General features: G+C 37.4%; 1 protein-coding gene across 1 annotated transcript in view; it reads right to left on the bottom strand.

Moving 5' to 3' along the window:
- Positions 1-20,981, bottom strand: part of ME1 (malic enzyme 1) — a gene marked incomplete at its 5' end in the record, with an annotated part of 190,038 nt that overhangs the window by 86,255 nt on the left and 82,802 nt on the right. The window contains 2 exons of the mRNA XM_082307288.1: positions 18,890-19,051; positions 20,240-20,315. Coding sequence (XP_082163414.1) covers positions 18,890-19,051; positions 20,240-20,315 — 238 coding nt within the window. The remainder of the gene's footprint in view (positions 1-18,889; positions 19,052-20,239; positions 20,316-20,981) is intronic.

Below are 20,981 nucleotides of genomic sequence, written 5' to 3'. Positions count from 1 at the left end.
GGAAGAAAACCCCCCCACACTGGACATGAGTTTAAAAAATTGAGCTCAACTGTGCCAGACTCACCAACCCAAGTGGCTGCCAGTACTTGAGAGACAAAGATAGTATGTATGCAGACAACTATAATTAACATTTTCCTATCTGTAACCCTAAAAACATCACTGAAAACTGTCCATTGTCTGTCCAGACAAAATTCTAGACCTGCAATAGTGAAGAATTTAAAAGATAATACATTCATAATGTTCCTTTGACATCAATCTTAAATACAGTGCTTAAAGGGAACAATTTCTGTGGGAAAAAAGAATAGCAAAGAATATTACGCATTTTTGAGACAGTTCAAAATATAAATATTTATTAATACTCTGATGAAGCAATATCCTAATTTAATAGAAAAGAAGTTACGGTATTTCAAATTCTGTTTAAAATAATTTAAGATTGTGCTAAAAAAAATAGATAATATGTTCTCTTCCATAAGTGCATAGTAATCCTGTAGTTTTGCACAGCTACACTAGATGTTTTCAGTTATTTCTCCTTAAAGACAGGCTTGACTTAACCAATCCAACTTGTTCTTTTCTTTCATAAGGTTGTTTATCTATCCATTTGACCTTTACATCCTTTGCTTGCCTTCTTCTCAGGAAGCTTACTCATTTCTTAACCTGAAGAGGAATTACCAGTTGTAGCTTTGACTGCGCACTGAACCCCGTTGCTTCTATTCTAGTTATTTCCCACGCATGCAGACAGCTTTACCCAGCTGAAAAACTGTCAGCTCCAGCAAACTTTAATTTAACAACAAAATAAAAATCACTCTAATGTCTGGAAAGAATGTTTCATGAAGGAATCTTGTAACACGCTATGAAATTACCACAGCCTGGGCCCTGCACAAAGCCAGGCTGTGCCAAGGACATTCTGTGGGCTGCTTCCGGCGCATGGCTGTGGCACCGAATAAAGGCCCCAGTGTGTGAGGGCTGCGGGCAGATGGGGGCTGCGTGCCGAGCGGGCGCCATCCCTCCGGCCCTCTCGCACGGCACGCTCCGCCTGCGTCCCTCCTTCCCTTGTCATGGGTACCAGAAGGGCTCTCCCAGGAAGTCACGCTCATTCCCTTGCGTGAGCATGCAAAGCTAAAGACCATTCAGCCCCCTAAGGGTAACATCTACAAACATACATAGAATCACAGAATCGTTAAGGTTGGAAAAGACCTCTGAGATTGAGTCCAACCATTAACCTAACTGCCAGGTCCACCTCTAAACCATGTCCCTAAGCACCACATCCACACGTTTTTTTTAATGCTTCCAGGGACTGTGATTGCACCACTTCCCTGGGCAGTCTGTTCCAATGCCTAACCACTCTCTCTGTGAAGAAATTTTTCCTAATATCTAATCTAAATCAACCCTGGCACAACTTGAGGCCATCTCCTCTCATCCTGTTGCTTGCTACCTGGGAGAAGAGACCAACCCCCACCTCGCTACAACCGCCTTTCAGGTTGTGGTAGAGAGCGATAAGGTCTCCCCTCAGCTTCTTCTCCAAACTAAGCAACCCCAGCTCCCTCAGCTGCTCCTCATAAGACTTGTTCTCTAGGAATAAAAGAGTAATACATAAGAGAATAAGAGAATAATACTTAAAATATACAAAAGAGTGCAAGCTATGTGAGCTGTTGTTAGCGGGGGAGCACCAAGTACAAAATCCAAAGAGAAAAAGTTGCTGCAGCAAGAGGCAAGATGCACCTGATTTTTCAAGCGGCTGTTGTGCTGTCTGCTCTTCGAGTCACACAATGCGTTGGTGTTTGTGTCCACAAGCCAATCTGTGGAATCAAGTGATGGGTGACAAGCTCAAGGGCTGTTGATGGTGCAGGGATGGGTAGCAATGTTGCCTTCTGGTTAGGTACATCTGAGTCACTCATTTAGGTTACCTCCAAAATAGTGGAAATTATAAAATACTTTTTAGAAATCAAAAGTTTATCTCATGATTTCTAGGTGTAATTCAAGATTTTCAAGCACCTGAAACTCATAATACTGGTTACAGCCAGGTGCCTGTCAATGATGCATATGCCTAAGGAAGTTCTTTTCTAGGCTGACTTTTCCATTCCCAACAACTTGGAACTCACAGGGACACCTGAACTTCTCTTCTGGATTGGCTCTAAAAATTACACATAACACACAGTATAGCTATGCTAACTGTATGCTTTGCCATACTTCATATTGAATAGTAAAAATTAAATTTTTTAAAGGCAAAAATATATCAGAGATCAGATGAATGATATATTTTTCAGAGCAATTATGCTTTTGTTCCACTTGCTCACCTTTCCAGTACACCGTATAAGATTCATGCAAAAATGATCAAGCTTTGCCAGCAAATTTCGATTGCTATTATAAAAAATTCTTGCAGTAAAATTAATGGAGAATCTAGCGAAAACTTCTCTGTACTCCTTGTTCTTTATGGCAGTTTGAAATTAGGAAAGACCTGGGAGTACACTCAACAGTGAAGCATACCCCAGACTACATCTTTGCTAGACAAGAGATAAAGTAAAAAAAAAAAAATGGTCTCTCCCTGAAATTTAAGTGCCATTGGAACTGTTTTTCAGGTAAACCAGCTTATGTTAACTCTTTCCAACCAGCTTAACTTCTAAAAACTACGTGAAGCAAATATCATAGAACTGCCATCACTGAATCTGCAGCACAAGCCGTGCGCTGTTCATAAGGAGAAAAGCAGAGATTTTCCTCCGGACTGGATTAGATATTGTTTATGGAGGTACTGTAACTGAAGAAAAAAAACCTCTGCCTTCAAAGCTAGCAAGTTAGTTTGTCAATTTTTCATACCAGAAAAATGAAAAACTAAGATCTTTTCAATTGTAAACATACAATTGTGCCAGCATCTTCTGCTAACTGAATGTTACCTTCAAAACTAAAATTCATAAAGTCCTTGTTTATAGCACTAGAGTTCTTTTCCTAGTACCATGCTTGTGTACCACCACCACACAGATGCATCAGGTCTGTCTTTTAAATCTACATGTAACTTCCACACCAAGTAGCAGCTATGCCAGGCAGGTCATTACTAAGGCACTTGATTGCTAGGAGGAAAGTGGAGGGGAGACAATTTCTAACCTTGGAATTTCCTTAATTTATACAAAAGAAAGAGTATAGAATGATCTGTTTTCTGTGTGACTTGTGTCAATCTGAAAATAATGGCATGCTTTGTATACATGCATATATGTTTTTGTAAACAGGGTACCATCACTATGGGTGGAACAGAGAGGCAGCTGCATCCCAGGCATGAGCACTAAGTGGCAACAAGCCACAGTAACAGTATCTACAGTAACACACTTCAATAATTTCATTTGGTCTTTACTGCAAAACTCTTAAAAAATGCTGACTTTACATCTGCCAACAAATGCCTGAAAGTTTTGTAGGGACAACCAGCACAAAACCTCCCTGAAATTCTTCTTTTATCCTTATTTATTGTTTGAAGGACCCTAGGTAAATTTAAGTTCACCAGAGGTTCTTCCTCCTCCTCATCATCATCTTACTATATCCTGTCTTTTTCTCCATAGACAGAAATACGTGATTGCACATAGTTACAGGTATTATTTCAATGCATATTTTCTGGTTGTGCTACTAAGCTAAAAAGCTGTCCCAGTTCCCTCAGCCTGACAATCGCCTTTCAAGAGAACTGTATAAATGAAATAAAAGGAAAAAAAAACCCTCACCTCTAATGTAACAGGATAAAGTTAAAAGTGGCTGAAGGATGCTCTGGGCTTAGGAAACCCTTAGAAGGAGTCACCAGTCAGGCATTTGCAACCAGCCATGAGAAAACTCCATTCTGGGCAGTTCTGACAAGCTCTGAAAAGTGCAGTTTCCCACTAAGAGAGCTCAGACAACAGCCTGCTCCTCTCCCTACAAATTTTTCTCTCTTGCTTAGACATAACACATTAGTCCCATTGAATACTGCTTTCTGCCTCTTCCTTTTAGGAGGTTACAAATGATTTTGCATCAAAAGAGCATCACCACAATGCCTAAGGTGGTAGTGCTGCATTAATTCAGGCAAGCATGCCTCACGTGATCCGCTGCCAAAACCGTATCTAGCAGAGTTAGTAGGGAGATCAGAGAGGCCTAATTCATTGTGTATTTTAAGAAAAGTAGAATAAACAGCAAGATAAATACTCTGCATTATGTTTAACAGTCTCAGAGAACCCTTCTAATGTTAACATCTGTCTGCAGGGATAGGGACGATGCCAATTCCACAAATGCCTGTAATTTGAGTTGGAACTTGGAAGACAGAACCATGGTTTTGGAGCAACATTTCATCAGACACAATTTTAGGATGCATAACTATTTTACACAGTAAAACTGAAAACAAATGGTTGTCTGCATGCCAGTGGCATTTCTTGAAAAACTTAATCATTTGCCTATTGAGAAAACAATAGTCCTGAAGAATCCACCATCGTTTAGGACTTCAGCAGATTATGCTGCATATAATCATTAATATTTTAACATACAAATAACATTCAGAGAGCAAAGAAATCTGACAAGCCTCTTGTATTTTATTTATATAATTTTCAGACCACCTAACAAGAAATGTCCTAAACCCCTTGACATCTACTTTCTATAAAAGCTTTTAGTGAATCCCAGAAAAGGCTCAGACTAACTATTAAGCTCTCTACACAACTAAGCTTCAACAGCCCTCCTACAGTTATCAACTACTGTTTCTTCTTCATGAACCCCAGCAGCTACATGGCTAAAATCTCAATCTGCATGTCCTGCCACAGATCAAGAAACATTTAACCATACCCTCCATGTTACATTTTGAAGTATAGCTGATGGATAATGGGAACAGGAAGCTATAGAAATAGATTACCACAACCAAACTTTCAAAGTTTATTGCTCTCAAAAAACATGAGGGAGGACATGCTGGACCATACTTGCGGGTCCAGCAGTAAGTGTTTGTAATAAATCACAGAAGGCGGCCAAACAATGGTATTTAAGAAGGGCCAAAATAGTACTCTAAAAACAAGTCTAGCCTCAGTGAAACTTTTTATAGAAGTTGGAGATATTTTTCTTTTCTTTTTTCCTGCAAAATTACCAGGAGAGTAGCTACCTTAATGAATTATCTTCTTCAGCTTAATCATGAGTATGACAATATATAGCTGCTTGAGGTGGTTCAACCACTTTGAATAAATCAAACTTTCCTACACCATTTTTGTGAAGCCACATAATTTAATATTCTATTCATAAAAAGGATAAAAAGGATTTAGCTAATATTGTATCAGCTCACACATTTTGACAGCACACAAAGTGTGTCTTGAGTCCATCAGATAGTTAATGGAACAGAATTTTAACATATCAGCAGATACACCATTTACAAAACTGCAAATCTTGTTCTATGTTATCAGTACATCTCATTTCTGTGCCAACAGTTCTGATATTTTGTTTTGATTTTTTTTTTTCCATTCACACGTAACTGTAAATCTCCATTACTTGTTGCGGCCTCTTCTCAGTTCTGTTAAACTTATGTCTATTTATTTCATTTACTTCCATAAGCTACTCCCACATGGTCCTTCACCAAACTATCTTTGACCTTTACATCCCTGTCTCCTGGGCTGACACTCAGCCATTTTCTTTACTAGAGCCAAATGGGTTGGGCCTCTTCCTACATAAACAAGTCACATCGACAATGTCCCTTTGACTGACTGGCAATTATTAAACAAGTCTGGTGATATTATTTCAGCGCTGGCATCTCAGCTGTTGACTATATAGCTGTCCTAGCACCAGAAGAAAAAAGGGAAAAGTAGTTCTGTGCATGAAGTAGACCTGCTAGTGTAAGGCCAACGTTTGTAAAGAGCACCTTTATGATCCACAGGTGACACATTTTGTCCCAGACACGAGGCTGACTTCTGTGGAGGCACAAATGATGCATCTTATCCCACATTTTTTGATAATAGCTATATTTATGGCTCATTCCCTCTTGTCTTCTCCATTGCCTGTCAAATGGCTGAGGAGGTCGATAGCTAGCAGTTACTGTTTCAGAAAGAATGGAAGCCAACCAAAACAAACACTGTTACTGTCTTCTGAGTATGAAGAGTTGGAAATGTCTAATGTATCTTGAAACAAAGTCTGCCATCAGTTTGGTCTATGGATATTCATGCACGCTATCCAAAATAAGCATTTCCAGATATTCATTTCTGCCCTCTTTTATAGATCCCCTTGTGCTGAAAAGTGAAGCAAGAAGAAATGCAATGGTCTGACAAAACTGCTGGTAACATCAGTACCCAGCTCATTCTTTCTAATGTCAGCTGAAACTGAGACTTAAATCCCATGTCACCATTTATGTTCTTTCTGCTAAAGCCCTCCTCTCTTCAACTTTTTGAGTGTTAAAAATCATTGCCAATATGCGTTTGGTAAATGTGAAAATCTGAAGCACCACCTGGCTTTGTCAAATTTTCCATGGTCTAATGAAATAGAATAATTCACAAAAGAAATATTCATAAATAAATAGCATATTTCATAAAGATAAATGAACAGTGTCAGAAAAAGAATACCATATATTCCAAGCCAAAATGGCAAAGTTGAAAGGATGACAATGGATCAAAAGTAGCAGACAATTGCTGAGGTCTTCTCACACACCAAGCAGTAAAATGGCATTTCGCAAAGATACAAAGAGTTTGTTTACTAAGAGGTTGACATATGTTCAAAACCAAGTTCAGTCTCCACAGAAGCCTCCTGAGCCACACAGCAACAACATGTCAGATGCAGAGAAAGGCAAGTGAAGTGCAAACTGAGTATGAATTCATGTCATCTAACTTAAGAACCTATACTGGATATTTTAATGTCTAAGCTAGTCTAAGCTCTTTTTATAGTCAACAGACAAAAAAAGATAGTTTTAAAATACAATTCATCTGACCAATTTGATACAGCTACTCTACAAGAAGAAGGGTCTACTCCTCTTCATAAAATTGCCTAGGCTGATTAGCTCAGGTTCAGATGACTCTCAAGCTCCGCGTCTCTTTCTCAGTCATTCTGAGCTTACCTATTTTGGTGATGGGGCCCCAGATTCTCAAGACTAATAATTCAAACACAAGATTATAATTGTCCATTCTATTGAATCTTAAGTATGGGAAAGAGAAAAGAGAACAGACAAACATATTGCTGCCTCTGTGGGTATACTAGAAAAGCCTAGATTTGGGTTTAGTACACAGGCAACATAGAAAGGCTGGATGGTCACAAGAAGATTGCAAACACTAATCTCTAGTATTTTATGAAAGTATAAGAGGACTTTAAGCAGAGGCAATATAGGATGATGGTGGATGTCAGTCTGGCACTGAAATAGATAACAATATATTATTTTATACAACATGCTTATTAAAAAGATAATATGAACTCGAAAGTCTCCTTTAATTTAATTGTACTAGAACAATTGGATGAGTTTTAAAAATTGCAGTAATCTTTTGTTGTACAATGACAACAGTAAACCCCTGGTGAAAAAAAAAATAAGACTTCGCTCTGTTGCTTTTTTTATTTATTTAAAAAGGACTGCAAGTATTTTTGCTACTGAAAGGAAATGTAGATCAAGATATTTTTCATCCCCGTATTAGGGCAAAAGGCGACAAGCATTATAATAGTAGTAAGGTAAACACAAAATGTCTTTCTACTGTTATAGTAAAGAACAAAGCCCATTACAAGTGAATGCAGTATTAAACAAAATGCTGATAGTGTATATATTATGGAACTGAGAAAAATGTTTAAAGAGAATAAATGTTTAAAAGTCAAGCCCATTTATATTTGAGTTTTATTGGCAAAACTGCTGGTACTCATAGCTGCTGAGCTATGCCTAAGAAAAGCATCTAAATGAAAACAAGGGAGGTGATGTAATACATTCCCCTGGGAACACCATGGTAAAGAATAGCAAATGATCTTCTACATTTGCAAATAAGTCAAAACAGTTAACAGCTCTAAATATGGTGGGAAATGCTGTTCCCCTCTGTACACAATTATTTCATAAAAGGGGTAGGTAATGTTTTGTATTTCAGCTCTCTTAATACATGATTAGTAGAATGAATCCCTTAGGAAGCATGAAACGTTTATACACGGTCTTCTACAGAAGGTTTAATACAACCAAGGAAATACATAGTAAGGCAGAAGATACAGAAGAAATAGTAATTAAAAAAACCAAATTGCAGAAGACTATGGACAAAATAGAAGACAAACTCAAAGATTCTTCAAAAGGCAGTCTTTAAAAAAACTGAAAAACACTGGAAACCTCAGTATCTTGGGTAAATTTAGACTCTCAAGACTCCCCCTCTGGAACCCCATCTCAACAACACGCTGCAGTCACTTCAGGCAAAGATTTTAGGCTGTAGAGGGTAAAAAACCTTCCTAACTAAGGCCGTATGTAGTTTTGAGGATATACTTGAAAGTGTAAATTAGGAAATTTATTATTTGCGTATTCAGTAAAAAAATAACATCTGACTCAGATTTTTAATTGCAGAAGTGAATCCTGAAATATAGTGACGTCCACTATTGAAACCAATGAAAATAATTGTGTAAAACACACCATCAGCCAATTACTTTCCGATTTCTTGCAAGAGAATCATGATGCAAGAGGTCTCTCTGAATGTTACTGAACTGTATTTTTAAGGCTACCTAACAGATAACGTTAACTGCTAACACCAGTTTCCTTGGCATTCACTCAAAGCTGAGGTCCAACTCAGCAGGACTTTGAGCTCTTACTGGCTCAAGGAGAAAAGCCAACAGTGAAGAATGAGCCATTTTCTTTTCCTAAGACTAAAGACAGCAACTGTTTGGCTAGTAAGCTTTTATGTCCTTTTCTTTTTTTTTCTTTCCTGCAGTTACTATCTGTTACTCTCCATGAGCATGCCAGCACACATCGCATTGGATATATTGGGGGGGGAAAAAGAGAGCCTGTGAAAATTGATTTTAGCTCTCAGAATAAATCTGGACAGAAGGTAAAGAAACATATGGAGAAAAAAAAGTACAGAGAAAAGTCAGATGCAAGATACCATGCAGACTGACACGTTTAACAAAATTAAAACAGGAAATGTGGTTTCCAAATAAAACACAGCATTCCAAAATACAGAATATTCTGTGCAATAAAGGCCTCTCTATTCAGTAACACTTTACCATTTCTGTTGATGACAGGGGCCTGTGAAAATATGGAATTTTCTAACAGCCCACATATATTAACTCTATGTATGATGTAATAGATATATCTGTATGTGAACAAACACTTCTACATAAATGAATGCCAAGTCTGAATATGCACCTATGGTTAGACTGAGATGAGAATAACTAGCATTTACTACGATTATTGAAACAAAAATAAATAAATACAGTAGAATTCTATATTACTTCATTCCTCCTCTCATCACATTATGAACAGCAAGTTACTCAAAAAATACTACCTAAGTTTGTGCAATGGGACCAAATATTTTAAAGAGTTTTGACTGAGGCCTGATTAGAGAGACCTTTGGAGGCTCTTATTGTTCTGATTCATTATTTGTAATAACGATAATGTCTGTACTAGAATAAAATAATCTTCTATATCAAAATTCAAGTTTAATTTTTTTCCACAAGATTCAGAAAAGCACATAAAAAATTTCAATTTCTTCAACATCTCTATTGTTGAAATAAAGTGAAGAAAACTCAGTACATGCAAGAAAACACAAAACGAGAATTCTAACATGTTACAGAAGATGACCTTGGATAAGTATTCACTTAACCACACCTTTCACTATCATCGTAGTACGATTTTTCAATATTAACAAATACCAACTTCAGCAACAGTCAACAAAAATGTCACACAGCCCTATTTATTCATTGGAAATGAGGGAACATTCTGAAATTCTGATGGATATTTGCATGTTTGTGTTTTTTCTTACTTCAGTTGACAGCAAATCATGTGTTTTGAAATATTAAATTTCCAAATAAAATCTGTGGGAAAACTGTAATTGTTGTTAACTATTTCCGTGCCTCTGCTTGCTCACTATAGTAATCTGTATGTAAGGCTCCGTGCCAGTCCACCCATCCCAGGGTGTACCTCACCAGCTCAGCAACACAGGGGCCACGGAGCTTCATAGGAAACGCAATCAGGCGGAAACTCCTGATCCACAGAGAAAAAATACTGAGGCACAAGACATCCAAACAAAGTGTTGGAATCAGCTTTAGGATTTAAATGATAATCCCCCTCAAAACCAAAACAAGTCTATCACACTATTTATCAGTGGTTTTAGAATATCACATAGATATGAATCCCTGGAGTACAGGAGGTCTGTGCTCAAGTCCGTAGCGGATTGTAACAGAGGGAACATATTTGACATATTACTCTAAGGAAAAAATAAAATAAAGTTTATCATCCTGTGAAGTACTCACCTCATGTCTACAACAAACAAAATTATTCAGGCTATGAAAATATTAATGAGACAAAACCAGCAGTGATAACATATGACTTACAAAGGACAACATGAAATTGTAATATACATGAAGAAAATACAAAATGATGGTATGTATGAAAGCCCAAGGAAGACCTGAGGGATGTTAGCATTCACCAATGATGTACTTCTAATGTGCAAATGGATAAAGTGCTAATATCTAGCTAAAACTCCTCTGTAATAATACAAATAAAATGAAAACTCCACTGTAATAATAAAAATGCCACTCCATTTGTATATTTAAATATAATATAGGTGTTTTCCTCCAGTTTTTCATGAATTATCTTTCAAGTATGTATACTTCATGGCTCCATGATTAACTATGTCCTTCACTGAATATGCCACCTGAAAACTGTTACCCAGAATCTGGAGCATTTTTGGCAGCAATTGAACTTGTAAATTAAAAAGGAGATGCTTCATGATAAACGGTAAATATTTTTTGTCACCATATTACATTGATTTTAAAATAACTGTACCTTCAATAGCATATATAAAAACCTGTGCAAACTATCCTCTCATTCTGATAAAATTTAACGATTTTGATCAATATTTTCTTCTAAGAGTAGACTAGGTTTGTCAAGCTATTGCTTTGGATATACAATGCACCACAAGATCACACACATAAATCTTTACTTTTCAATTTATTTCAAGTTTCCCTTGAAGCAAGCTTATTTAATATAATTTCTTGTCTGCTGCCTAAAGCCTGTGATTTCATTTAGTCTTCCTCATCTGTTTTTTTACTTTCTATGTGCTCTACTGACAATCCAACCTGGTGAGCTTACAAGACTCAATACCTGAGAAATAGAAAGCTAGGAATTTGCAGAACAGACTAATGTAAAATAATATTTTTGGAGAGAAAAAGCGAGCTACAACTTAGTCAAAAGACTGAGTTCGACATGTGTCAATAACAAATCAGCAGCATATGGCAGAAACATATTCACATGGTAAATCTAGATTTATTATTACACTTAAATTCTCCACACATCTGAGTTAAAATAGTGAGTCAAAATAACTTCTGAAACTTTCAAGTCTTGAATGTATTACCAGACATACTGTAACTATTCACTAAGAGAATATTAAAGAGCAAGAAAAGGAAAAACTCTCCAAAAAATTACTGAAAAAATCAGCTGTCAGATACACGTGATTCACTCAAGCACATGACCTAGTGGCCCCTGCACTGAGGGGAAATGGTGGCTCTCATAAGCACCATCCCCTCCCCAGCTCATTCTTTAGCTCTGCAAGTGTAATATGCACACTGGCACAGTTTCAGGTGTTCCTGTTGTTTAAATAAAGCATGTTTAGGAGTGATGGGCGATGCCATATTTATTTTAGAGGTGGAATCTTCTGAAACACACTGGAAAGATGACTCTAAAGCCCCCCAGTTTTAGAAGATGCACCTATAAAAATAGATTGTACTTGTCCACTCGCTCCTCTAACGCATATTCAGTCCACTTCAAATAACTGAATAAATTTAAAAGGAGACTACCAATTCCCGCAAATAAAAAAAAAAAGTGGTTTTTTCTCTTCTGCACAATGGGCTAGACAGAATTGTAATTCAGAAATTACTTTACTTTTCAGTACTTCTGAACACTGAAAAGAAAAGAAAAAAATGACTCATGATATTGACTCTAGGAAAAGTAATATCCTACCACAGTATTTTCTTGCCAACTGGAAGTGGGGAAAGGGGAAGAAAAAGGAATATTCATGTATTTTCTCCTTTGTTCAAGTGCTGGCAGTGTACTACCAGGGAAGGATCTAGCAGCAAGATCTAAGGGGGAAAAAAATTCCCCTTAAATAGAACTTAATTGGTGAAGGAGAGTGCAATTATCTCTTACCAGAATGGCACAGAGAGGCAGAAGCCGAATGATTAAAAAAACCACAGAAGATTTGCTCCATCAATAGTTCTACAAATTTTCATGACTGGAATTCAGCACCATTGGGCCACAGCATTACCTTTGAGCACCTTCCCTGGCCTGACTCTTTTGTGGAACATGGAAAAAAGTTTCTCTCAGCCAACCAGGTTAATTTTAACATAGCTAAATGAAAATCTGTGCATCTTGAAACCTCCTGTTTTGATCACAAACAGTGTCATTTGTATTTCAGAAATACTCAAAACTACTAGGGAACACGCTGGAGAATATAACATAGAAATGAGGTTATAGATAGATAGATAGATAGATAGATAGATATAACACCATACATTCCCATATATGCACCAGATACAAAAGTAGATCCTTTTTATATAGACAGAAGCAATCTTTATTCATAGAATTCAGGAAATGCTACTACTGTTTTATAGTAAAACTATCACTGAAATGCTGTCTCTAGTTTTAACAATCATCATTCCAGGGGAAGGCAAAAGGACCTTTTTAAATTCAGAGAGCATAACCATTCCATAATATATTTACTACACAAAAAAACGTGTAAAAGTGTCACTCATCTACATATGAATGCCGATTGTGACCGTCTTTTATTTAGAAATCCCTACAGCTTGATTTTTTTGCTGCATTTATATCTTTAGATTGATAAGATATGAAATTGCAGGTTTCCTCTATATTCAGCTTTCTTCTGTCCAGGTTTCTATTTTGGTTGGAATATGAATAATAAAAGCAGGTTTGTTTCTGTTTTCTCAACAGTTTCCATTTGCACGTGCATAGGTAGGTATTTTTCAAGAACATGAATCTTGGAAGGCTGGTACCAGTTCTTATGACAATTGGAAGTAATTTGGGGAAACGCAGAAAGCTAACTAGCACAAGCTGAAGAACTGAGCTTGAATTTGCACCTCAGCTTTTCTGGAATCAGTCTTCCACCACAGATGCCTGTCATTCCTCCAGAAGAGTCAGAACTGCCAGCCCAGTCATGGTCATTGACCTATTTAGGGCAACTGTGAGAACTGTCACATTCCTGCATTTAAATACTTGTAGTAAGTTAAGGGAAAAAACATTCCAAAGCAAGCATGCAGGAAATCAGTTGAAATAGCAACCCACAAGCCCCTGAAGTGTGGCAGATGAAGGAGGAGTAGCTGCCCTAGCAGCTGCCCTGCATGTTTCCCTCTCTTGTGCACTGTTCAGTACTTAAATGTCTGTATTTGACAGTTATATGAATATATAACTGAATATATATGAATATATGAACGGCCTCAGATACACATTTGCAAAAAGTGAACTGACCGTCGTGACTCACCTGTACATTAATGGCATATATATACAACCAGTCAACTCTTTAACTGTCTACCCAGGGCAAGAGAAGGTTTGTAGGTTCAGCTTCTTTGAAGCCATCAGGGCTGCAGCTGGAGTGACTTCTGACACCAGAGCAATCCTGATGGCTGGTGTGTGGCCACTCTCTCAGCACTCAGAGCACCAAGATGCCTTCTGCTAGAAACCACCTACGTAAGAAGTTCTTCCAATACCAGCTGTCTTGGCTTTTCTGCACTGGGTGAAAGTACTATTTAAAGGAGTTGAATGCTTTCTACCTAAGCTGAAATTTATGATAAATAGTTTACATTTAAATGCTAACACACAATTAATCTTTCCAAAGCTCTCACCACTGATCATTGCCAGTATCGAATTTACACATGCAATCAGTCCAGGATTGGCCTGGCAGCCCTGAACTTGTCAGAGCTTCCCTTGTAAGGTACCAGGTAAACACAGGTCTCATTCCTCTGTTAAGCATCCATTATTAGATTAAGATTTTTATGGTCAGAAGAGACCCTTTCACCACTGATTTGACTTCTATATAACACAAGCCATCAGTCTTCCTAGGTTTCATTCCTGCTCTCGCTGGATAATAGTACTTTAACTAAACCATGTCTCATTTATGACCCTTGGACATCAAAAATATTGCCTCCAAGTCATTGATAAAGATATTAAACATTGCAGAGCTGAAAAAAAAAACTGAAATACCGTACAACCACAACTATTTTATTATTCATCACAGAAATATATGTTTTAAACCGCATTTTCTCTAGTAACACAGGAGGCCTGCTTTGTTTTTTCATTGGTCCAGTTTCTTAAAAGGAACAGTATGAATTCAAGTGTGTTACTGAAGCTAAAAAATAAGAGTCAACCAAAAATCAGTAAACTCACTTTAACATTAGATTAAATTTGTTTTTAATAAGCCCATGTAAATCAGCAATAGTTATTTTACCCTCAGTTCTTGATCAGTCAAACTTTCTGATTTTACACAATTTTTATCTCAGGTTACAGCAACCAGGACCATTGTATTTTAAATAAGAATCTTAACGTTAATCCAATCTTCCTGGACTTCTCAATTCATCTCAGATGTAATTAAAAAGAAAACAGTACTTCCTCCCCACCCAGCTCAGCATGGTCCAGAAACCTTTTACCAGGTTTTTTTTAATAGAACTGGCCAAAGCATTATTTGAACATTCTGATTTAAGGATCTTGACAAATTTTTAAAGCTTTTGTTTAACACACTCATTTGCTGTTAATAAAATGGAAAATAAGACCTCTTGCCAAGATAGATAAAACTGACATTTAAAAAAATATCTGCCATATTTATACTGACAATCTAATACTTGGACAAGTACCACCATTAAGGTAAAGCATCAGGAACAATAGAAAATCTCATTCTTCCTGTTCATAATTAATACGGATTATTTTCTTCAGTGTCTTTTGCTTTTTTGTTGCCTATAAACCCAGTTTTTTATCTTGGTGTCTATTATTGGGTTTTACTGTTTGTTTTTTTTTTTTTTTCAAACTGCCAGTTTTCACATCCCTGTAAGCCAGGCTGAATTTTAACCAATAGGCTTGCCTCAGCATTGCTTATTTTGTGAGAGATTGATAATGTGTTCTCAGTAGCAAACAATCATCAGTCACATTTTAATGTTTCAGTATTTTCCCTTGATTCAGCTTGATTATTTCTATCATCCTTAAACCATCCCACTTACAGTGCTGAGAACATGTGTTTCAGGTAGGTCTCCATTAAGTTGTAGTTGTTTATATGTTGACAACCATTCATTTTTCTTCTGCAGTCTGTGCCTTTAACAATTTCCAGGTGATTAACATATACCCCTATAACATTAGATGAATGCCCAGAATCCAAAGATCACATCACCTCAGGATTTCCAACAACACTTTCATATCAGTCCTAAGACTAGTGCCTGAGTATGGTTTACTTGGATTGAAATCCCAGCTGAGAAGCACCATCCTCACACCTGAAAAATGCATGGCTACTGGGTGAGGCATAACTTTTAGTGAGATTGTCACAATCTGCAGTAAGTAACTAATAGTACTCCAAATAATGTTTTAAATGCTTTGGATAAAAATGTCCTATCAGCAATTATGTGCCTCCAATTTGTCAATGACTTACGAAACAGGCATTATTTTTTGCCAGTGGTCAACACCACTTCTTTTGCCTGCTCAGTCCCACGCTGATTGCATGGAGTAATTTACTAGTTTGGTCATGCAAGTCTTTCTACTAGGTCAATTTTTACTCATAAATAAGCAGTTTCCATTTCTCTTGCTTATTATCTAGGCAATTGTATAAAAATGCTTTCTTTGCCTCTCTTCTCTTTCCTTGGTTTTATGAGCAGCAGGATAATACCCCAGCTAAAAATACCTCTGCTAAAACTAACAGTAATAAGGCTTTTAATAATCATCAGAAATTGAGTGAGTTGCTCCTCAGAGTTACTGTTTTGGGTCCTGTACACAACAAAACAATACAGGATAAGAATTTGTGAAGTTTTTCTTGCAATCTGCTTTAGAGTAAGATTTAATCTTTCTAGAGAATTTGCAGGTTGTGCACAACCGCATTATAGTTGCCAAAAATACATATTTTAAAACTTATTTTAAAGCACTGAGGCCCCCACAGAAAGGGAAAAGGGACTAATCTAAATGGAAAACATCTGCACATTTCAAAAAACATGTTCAGCATAATTATTATTTATATGGGCTCCAGTTATGAGAGTGATTTCTATTGTGTCTTACTATGGAAAATCCTGGCTAGAGTAAGAAAATATAGCATAAAAATACAGTTATTTGTCCAAGAGGTTTAGATTTTAAGATAAGGAATTGCAGTGCAATTCCACAGCAGCTTGACCTAATATAACCAGCTTAGCCAGCAAAATGTGATCGCTTTTCAGTCATTTCAGTTCTCTGCAGTGGTTACCACCTGGTCACACAAACACCAGCGTCAGGGAGGGAACAGGGATGTGCTGCTGGGGGAGAAGGAGGGTGTTAGAGGGAAGAAATTAAGGGAGCCGGTGCTCCAGGACCCCTGACTTTGACTACAGTAGCCAGGGAACTGCACTCAAGCTCCAATTAATGAATATCACCAGGCCTGTTCAGTCTCATCAGACAAGGCGTACACCAATAGAGTCCCACCTGTTCATAATCCTACAGTAGAATTCAGAGGTCTCACTCCCAGTTACAGCTGTTAGATAAATGCTTAAACATCTGAGCAACCAGTCCCCACTGGAAAAAGCCACCAAACATCTACATTTTGAAGTGTAGTCGAGTACAACCCTGAAAAAGCAATTGTGCTGCCTCTAGAGTTGACCACAACGCAACCAAGATTCACAGCCTTGATTTCTCTCATGCTGCTGACTTCTCCTTACCCCTGCAAAAACCCAAATGAGCATAAACAGCACTGACCCATAAGCTAATATAATTCCTTGCATCTGCTACAGCACTGAAAGAAAACAATAAAAGTAACTCTTTACCCAACCTCCCATTGATTCAAACTTAGTTTAAGGTCTCTTGTACCAGTAAATTTAGCTGAGGATTTTAGACTGTCGGGCAGCGTGTGCATGTCTGAGCTTGATACACACCTGGGCAGGAACGAGAAGCAGCCCGACAGAAGCAGTCCTGTCCTACGCCGCTAACCACCGTGCCAGCTAGGGACTAAAACACGCTCAGCCTCTCATTGCGCTGTATGACTAAACTGAAGCAGTTCATAATCTGTCCTAAAATAAGAAGCCATATTCCAAAGTGAAACAACAAAAGGCATCCAGAGCATCAACAAACCCCAGCTCACCTAATTTTTATGCATCTTGTAATACTTCAGGTTTGCCACTCTTTCATACGCATTGAACTCATCGTTTAGTCACAAGAACAACAACACGAAAGTTGAGCTACTAGTATGGGTATGCTCTTTTTGCTATTTGTGTATATATATAATGTTTGATATATTTCAAGAAAATAATACGCTGTGAAAAATTAAAAGTGACAGTGAAACTCAGCCATAAAAGCAAAATGTAAAGACTACTGCAGTATCAGAAGTAGCTGATGAAATTAAGGGTCTAGAAACATTCAATAATAATTAGATAACGGGCTCAGCTGCTCAAACCAGGAATAAAAACATTTTACAGCTAATGAGACTTCTATGTGATTTGATATGGCTATGTGGTACACTGTTCAGATACACCTCACAAGTAAGTCTGTCCACTTTCCGAAGGGGGTTCTTGGGGGACAGAGAGAGAGGGTAGCAGACTATTATTTCTCAGTTCAGTAATGCTTTCATGATGTATTGTCTAAATTATCCTAGCGGGGCAGGGGTGGAGGTGTGTGTATAAAGCTGAAGATGCACACACCCAACTCAACAATCTAGAAGTCCCAGCTAAATTTACTGGTACAGGAATGCTTTATTTAGCTATAATACACATAAATCTCTGATACATTTATCATGGATAAAGTTTAACACTTGCATCATTTATAGTATAATATGTGTTTACTTCTGCTAAGGTATAATGATATAACTGGTGATATTTAATTTGACATAATTCAGAGACACTAATTCAAGTATTCTTTCAGAAAAAAAAAGAAGGAAGAACAGGGGCCAAATAACTAACTAGTAATCCCAGAAGCCCTGGAAATAACAAAGCCAATTTTCAACAACTTTAAATCTCTGCACTTCACACAAATGGGAAGCCAAGTTAAAGAGGGTAAGGTCCACTTACTTGAAGCACGAGGACCTCATTTTGGGAAAATTCATAGCATTACAGTGCTTTCTATAGCTAAAGTCAATGTACAACTGAAGTATGTAGACATGCATTCCCAGCACAGATCAGGCTATAGCTTCAAGCTGTTCACCAAAACGAAGGGCACAGTCAGAATTCACATCTGAAATCACTGCAGAGGAATTCTGCAGCAGAAGTGGAGAAAGAATGCTGCCTTAAGTTGTATTTTTAACTCTATCATCCCCCTCATCTTGACATCTAATTTCCCATACCACTTTTTAACATGTACAATGTATGTAGCACATTTTCACAGACAACAGCATCCCTAATTACTTAAGCCTTACAAAAGAGTCTACACTGTGCATTAGGATGATTATATCTACACTGTGTATTAGGATGAGACTTTTTCCATAGGACTTTTTAGTTTGCATGTAATCAAAGCAGTATCATAACAAAGAAAAACAACTTTTTACAATTCAACTTTTATAAAGTTCCCTTCAAACAGCTAATACTCACTACACCTCAGAAAAGGATTTACCTCATTATCTGTTCCCACATCTAACATCACTGGTAGACACTCGTGAGGTTTTACTCCTCCACATGCCGTATAAAGTGCCAGTTTACCAACTGGAATGCCCATTCCATAACAGCCAAGGTCTCCAAGACCAAGAATACGTTCTCCATCTGTCACCACAATAGCCTGGGAGGAAGAAATAGAAGAACTGTAAAAATCACACTTTTGGTTGCGTGTACTAAGTATTCCATTATCTTCCTACCACCATTTTTTAATTTTCATGTAAAAATTCTAACAGGTGCAAACAAATCAATAGTTCAACAAAGGCCCAGAATTGTTTTATTGTATTTCACTGTGTTTTTGTTATGCTATTTTCGACTCTTGCTTCACTGTAAATGGGACTTTCATATAAAACTTTTAAGAATACACAACAGAGGTATTTAGTATTATATTACAAGGGAACTGGCATTGTTCCCTCTTACGTTTTTCTGTTAACAGTATGAAAACAGAATAGGAAGGGAAAGGAAGTTATCCACAAAAAAAGAAGAACCCAGGACTCCTGGGTTTTGTCATGGCTATTTTCAGCAGAACCAGAGCCAGCTGCTCCTGCCAGCCTTTGACAGGGCTGTCTACAGCCACCTGGTTCTTACCCTTCAAAGATGTATTTCTTCTTCCCTTGAGCAAATAACACACTCCATCATACTTATACATATGAGGAAGTATGTGTTTTCATCGATAGAAATACAGGAACTCAGTAAACCCCACAAAACTGTCTGCACTAAAAAGGATGATTTTTCATAGTAAAGGACAGAAGTGCTCAGTATGGCAAGCAGCTGACAACACAATAATTTCCTTGTCATACTCCGTGACAAGCCATTTTAGTTGGAAATTTAGTATTTTTTATGAGAGAGCTCATCAGGTATCATATGTGGAGAACTATTAACCCAAACACTAGAACGGGTTGCCAAGAGATCTTGTGGAGTCTCCACCCTTGAAGATACTCAAAACCCACACGCTGGACACGGCCCTGAGTAACCTGCCCTGGCTGACCCTGCTTCAGCAGGAGCATGGACTAGACGATCTCCAGAGTTGCCTTCCTACCTCTACAACTCTCTGATTCCCTGAAATGAAGGAAAAGCTTTCAGGGGTTGTTTGAAGCATAATATTCATTGTAATTGGCCAATTAATCAGTAAAGGATGCCTATAGCTAAACAAGTAAGGGTTTAAAAGCCTCAAACTTTGGGTGTAACAGCACTGTTTCTCTTTAAAAAATGAGCTAAGAAATCACCAAAATGTAATTGATAAAAAGCTTATAAAAATATCTTAACCAAGTCACCTTGGGTGCAAACCAGGGTCAACTGAAACTGAACGTACCTTGATGATATTTTCTGGCCAGGATTTAAGCATTGTAGCGATGTGTCCCCGGTCATGGATAGTAATAAAAAGACCTCTGCAAATAAAAAAAAAATACTTTTCATATAAACAGGCAATTAAATACTTCAGTATAAATCAATCAAATAATAAATTAACTCTATGCAAATGTGCTTCCAACATACATAGATTCAGTTCAATAGTAAGTGCTCAATTTTCTACGAATAAGTTAAATGTCTCCATTTAGTAGAAGTCAGAGAAAATGTAATTCAGTAAAGCTTTACTGAGCAGTGAGGACCTGCAGGAGTCATTTCTGAAAATTGCTAAGTTTGATTTTAAAGCTCACTGAGCACTTGATCTGTTTAAATGTGTTTGTTAGTTGTCCCAGACCACAAAACGTGTTCGTCATATGACAATGATCACTGCCCCAGCAGTCCTAACGTTCACAGAGAATAGGCCAAAATTTTAATCTATGAACAAAACCTGAAATAAGCCATATATTACCATTACATAAAATAATTCAAGAGCATTCAGTTATGTGTTTTGAAAACAGTCTGCCTATTTACTTAGATTGCCCCTTGGACACCTACAAAAGTGGAAAATTATCTTCTCTGTATGAAAATCTTGATTTGAAAGCATGTAGCACATCCTACAGTGCTAAGCATACCAAATTTTTACTTTGAAGAGTATCCGTAAATTGGCCTTCAGTTCCACCAATACAGAAAAGTATAAAACAAAATGAAAG

Source organism: Platalea leucorodia (genome assembly GCF_965183815.1).
Source record: "Platalea leucorodia genome assembly, chromosome: 3".
Taxonomy (NCBI): domain Eukaryota; kingdom Metazoa; phylum Chordata; class Aves; order Pelecaniformes; family Threskiornithidae; genus Platalea; species Platalea leucorodia.
This window is presented reverse-complemented; position numbering and strand designations above follow the sequence as displayed.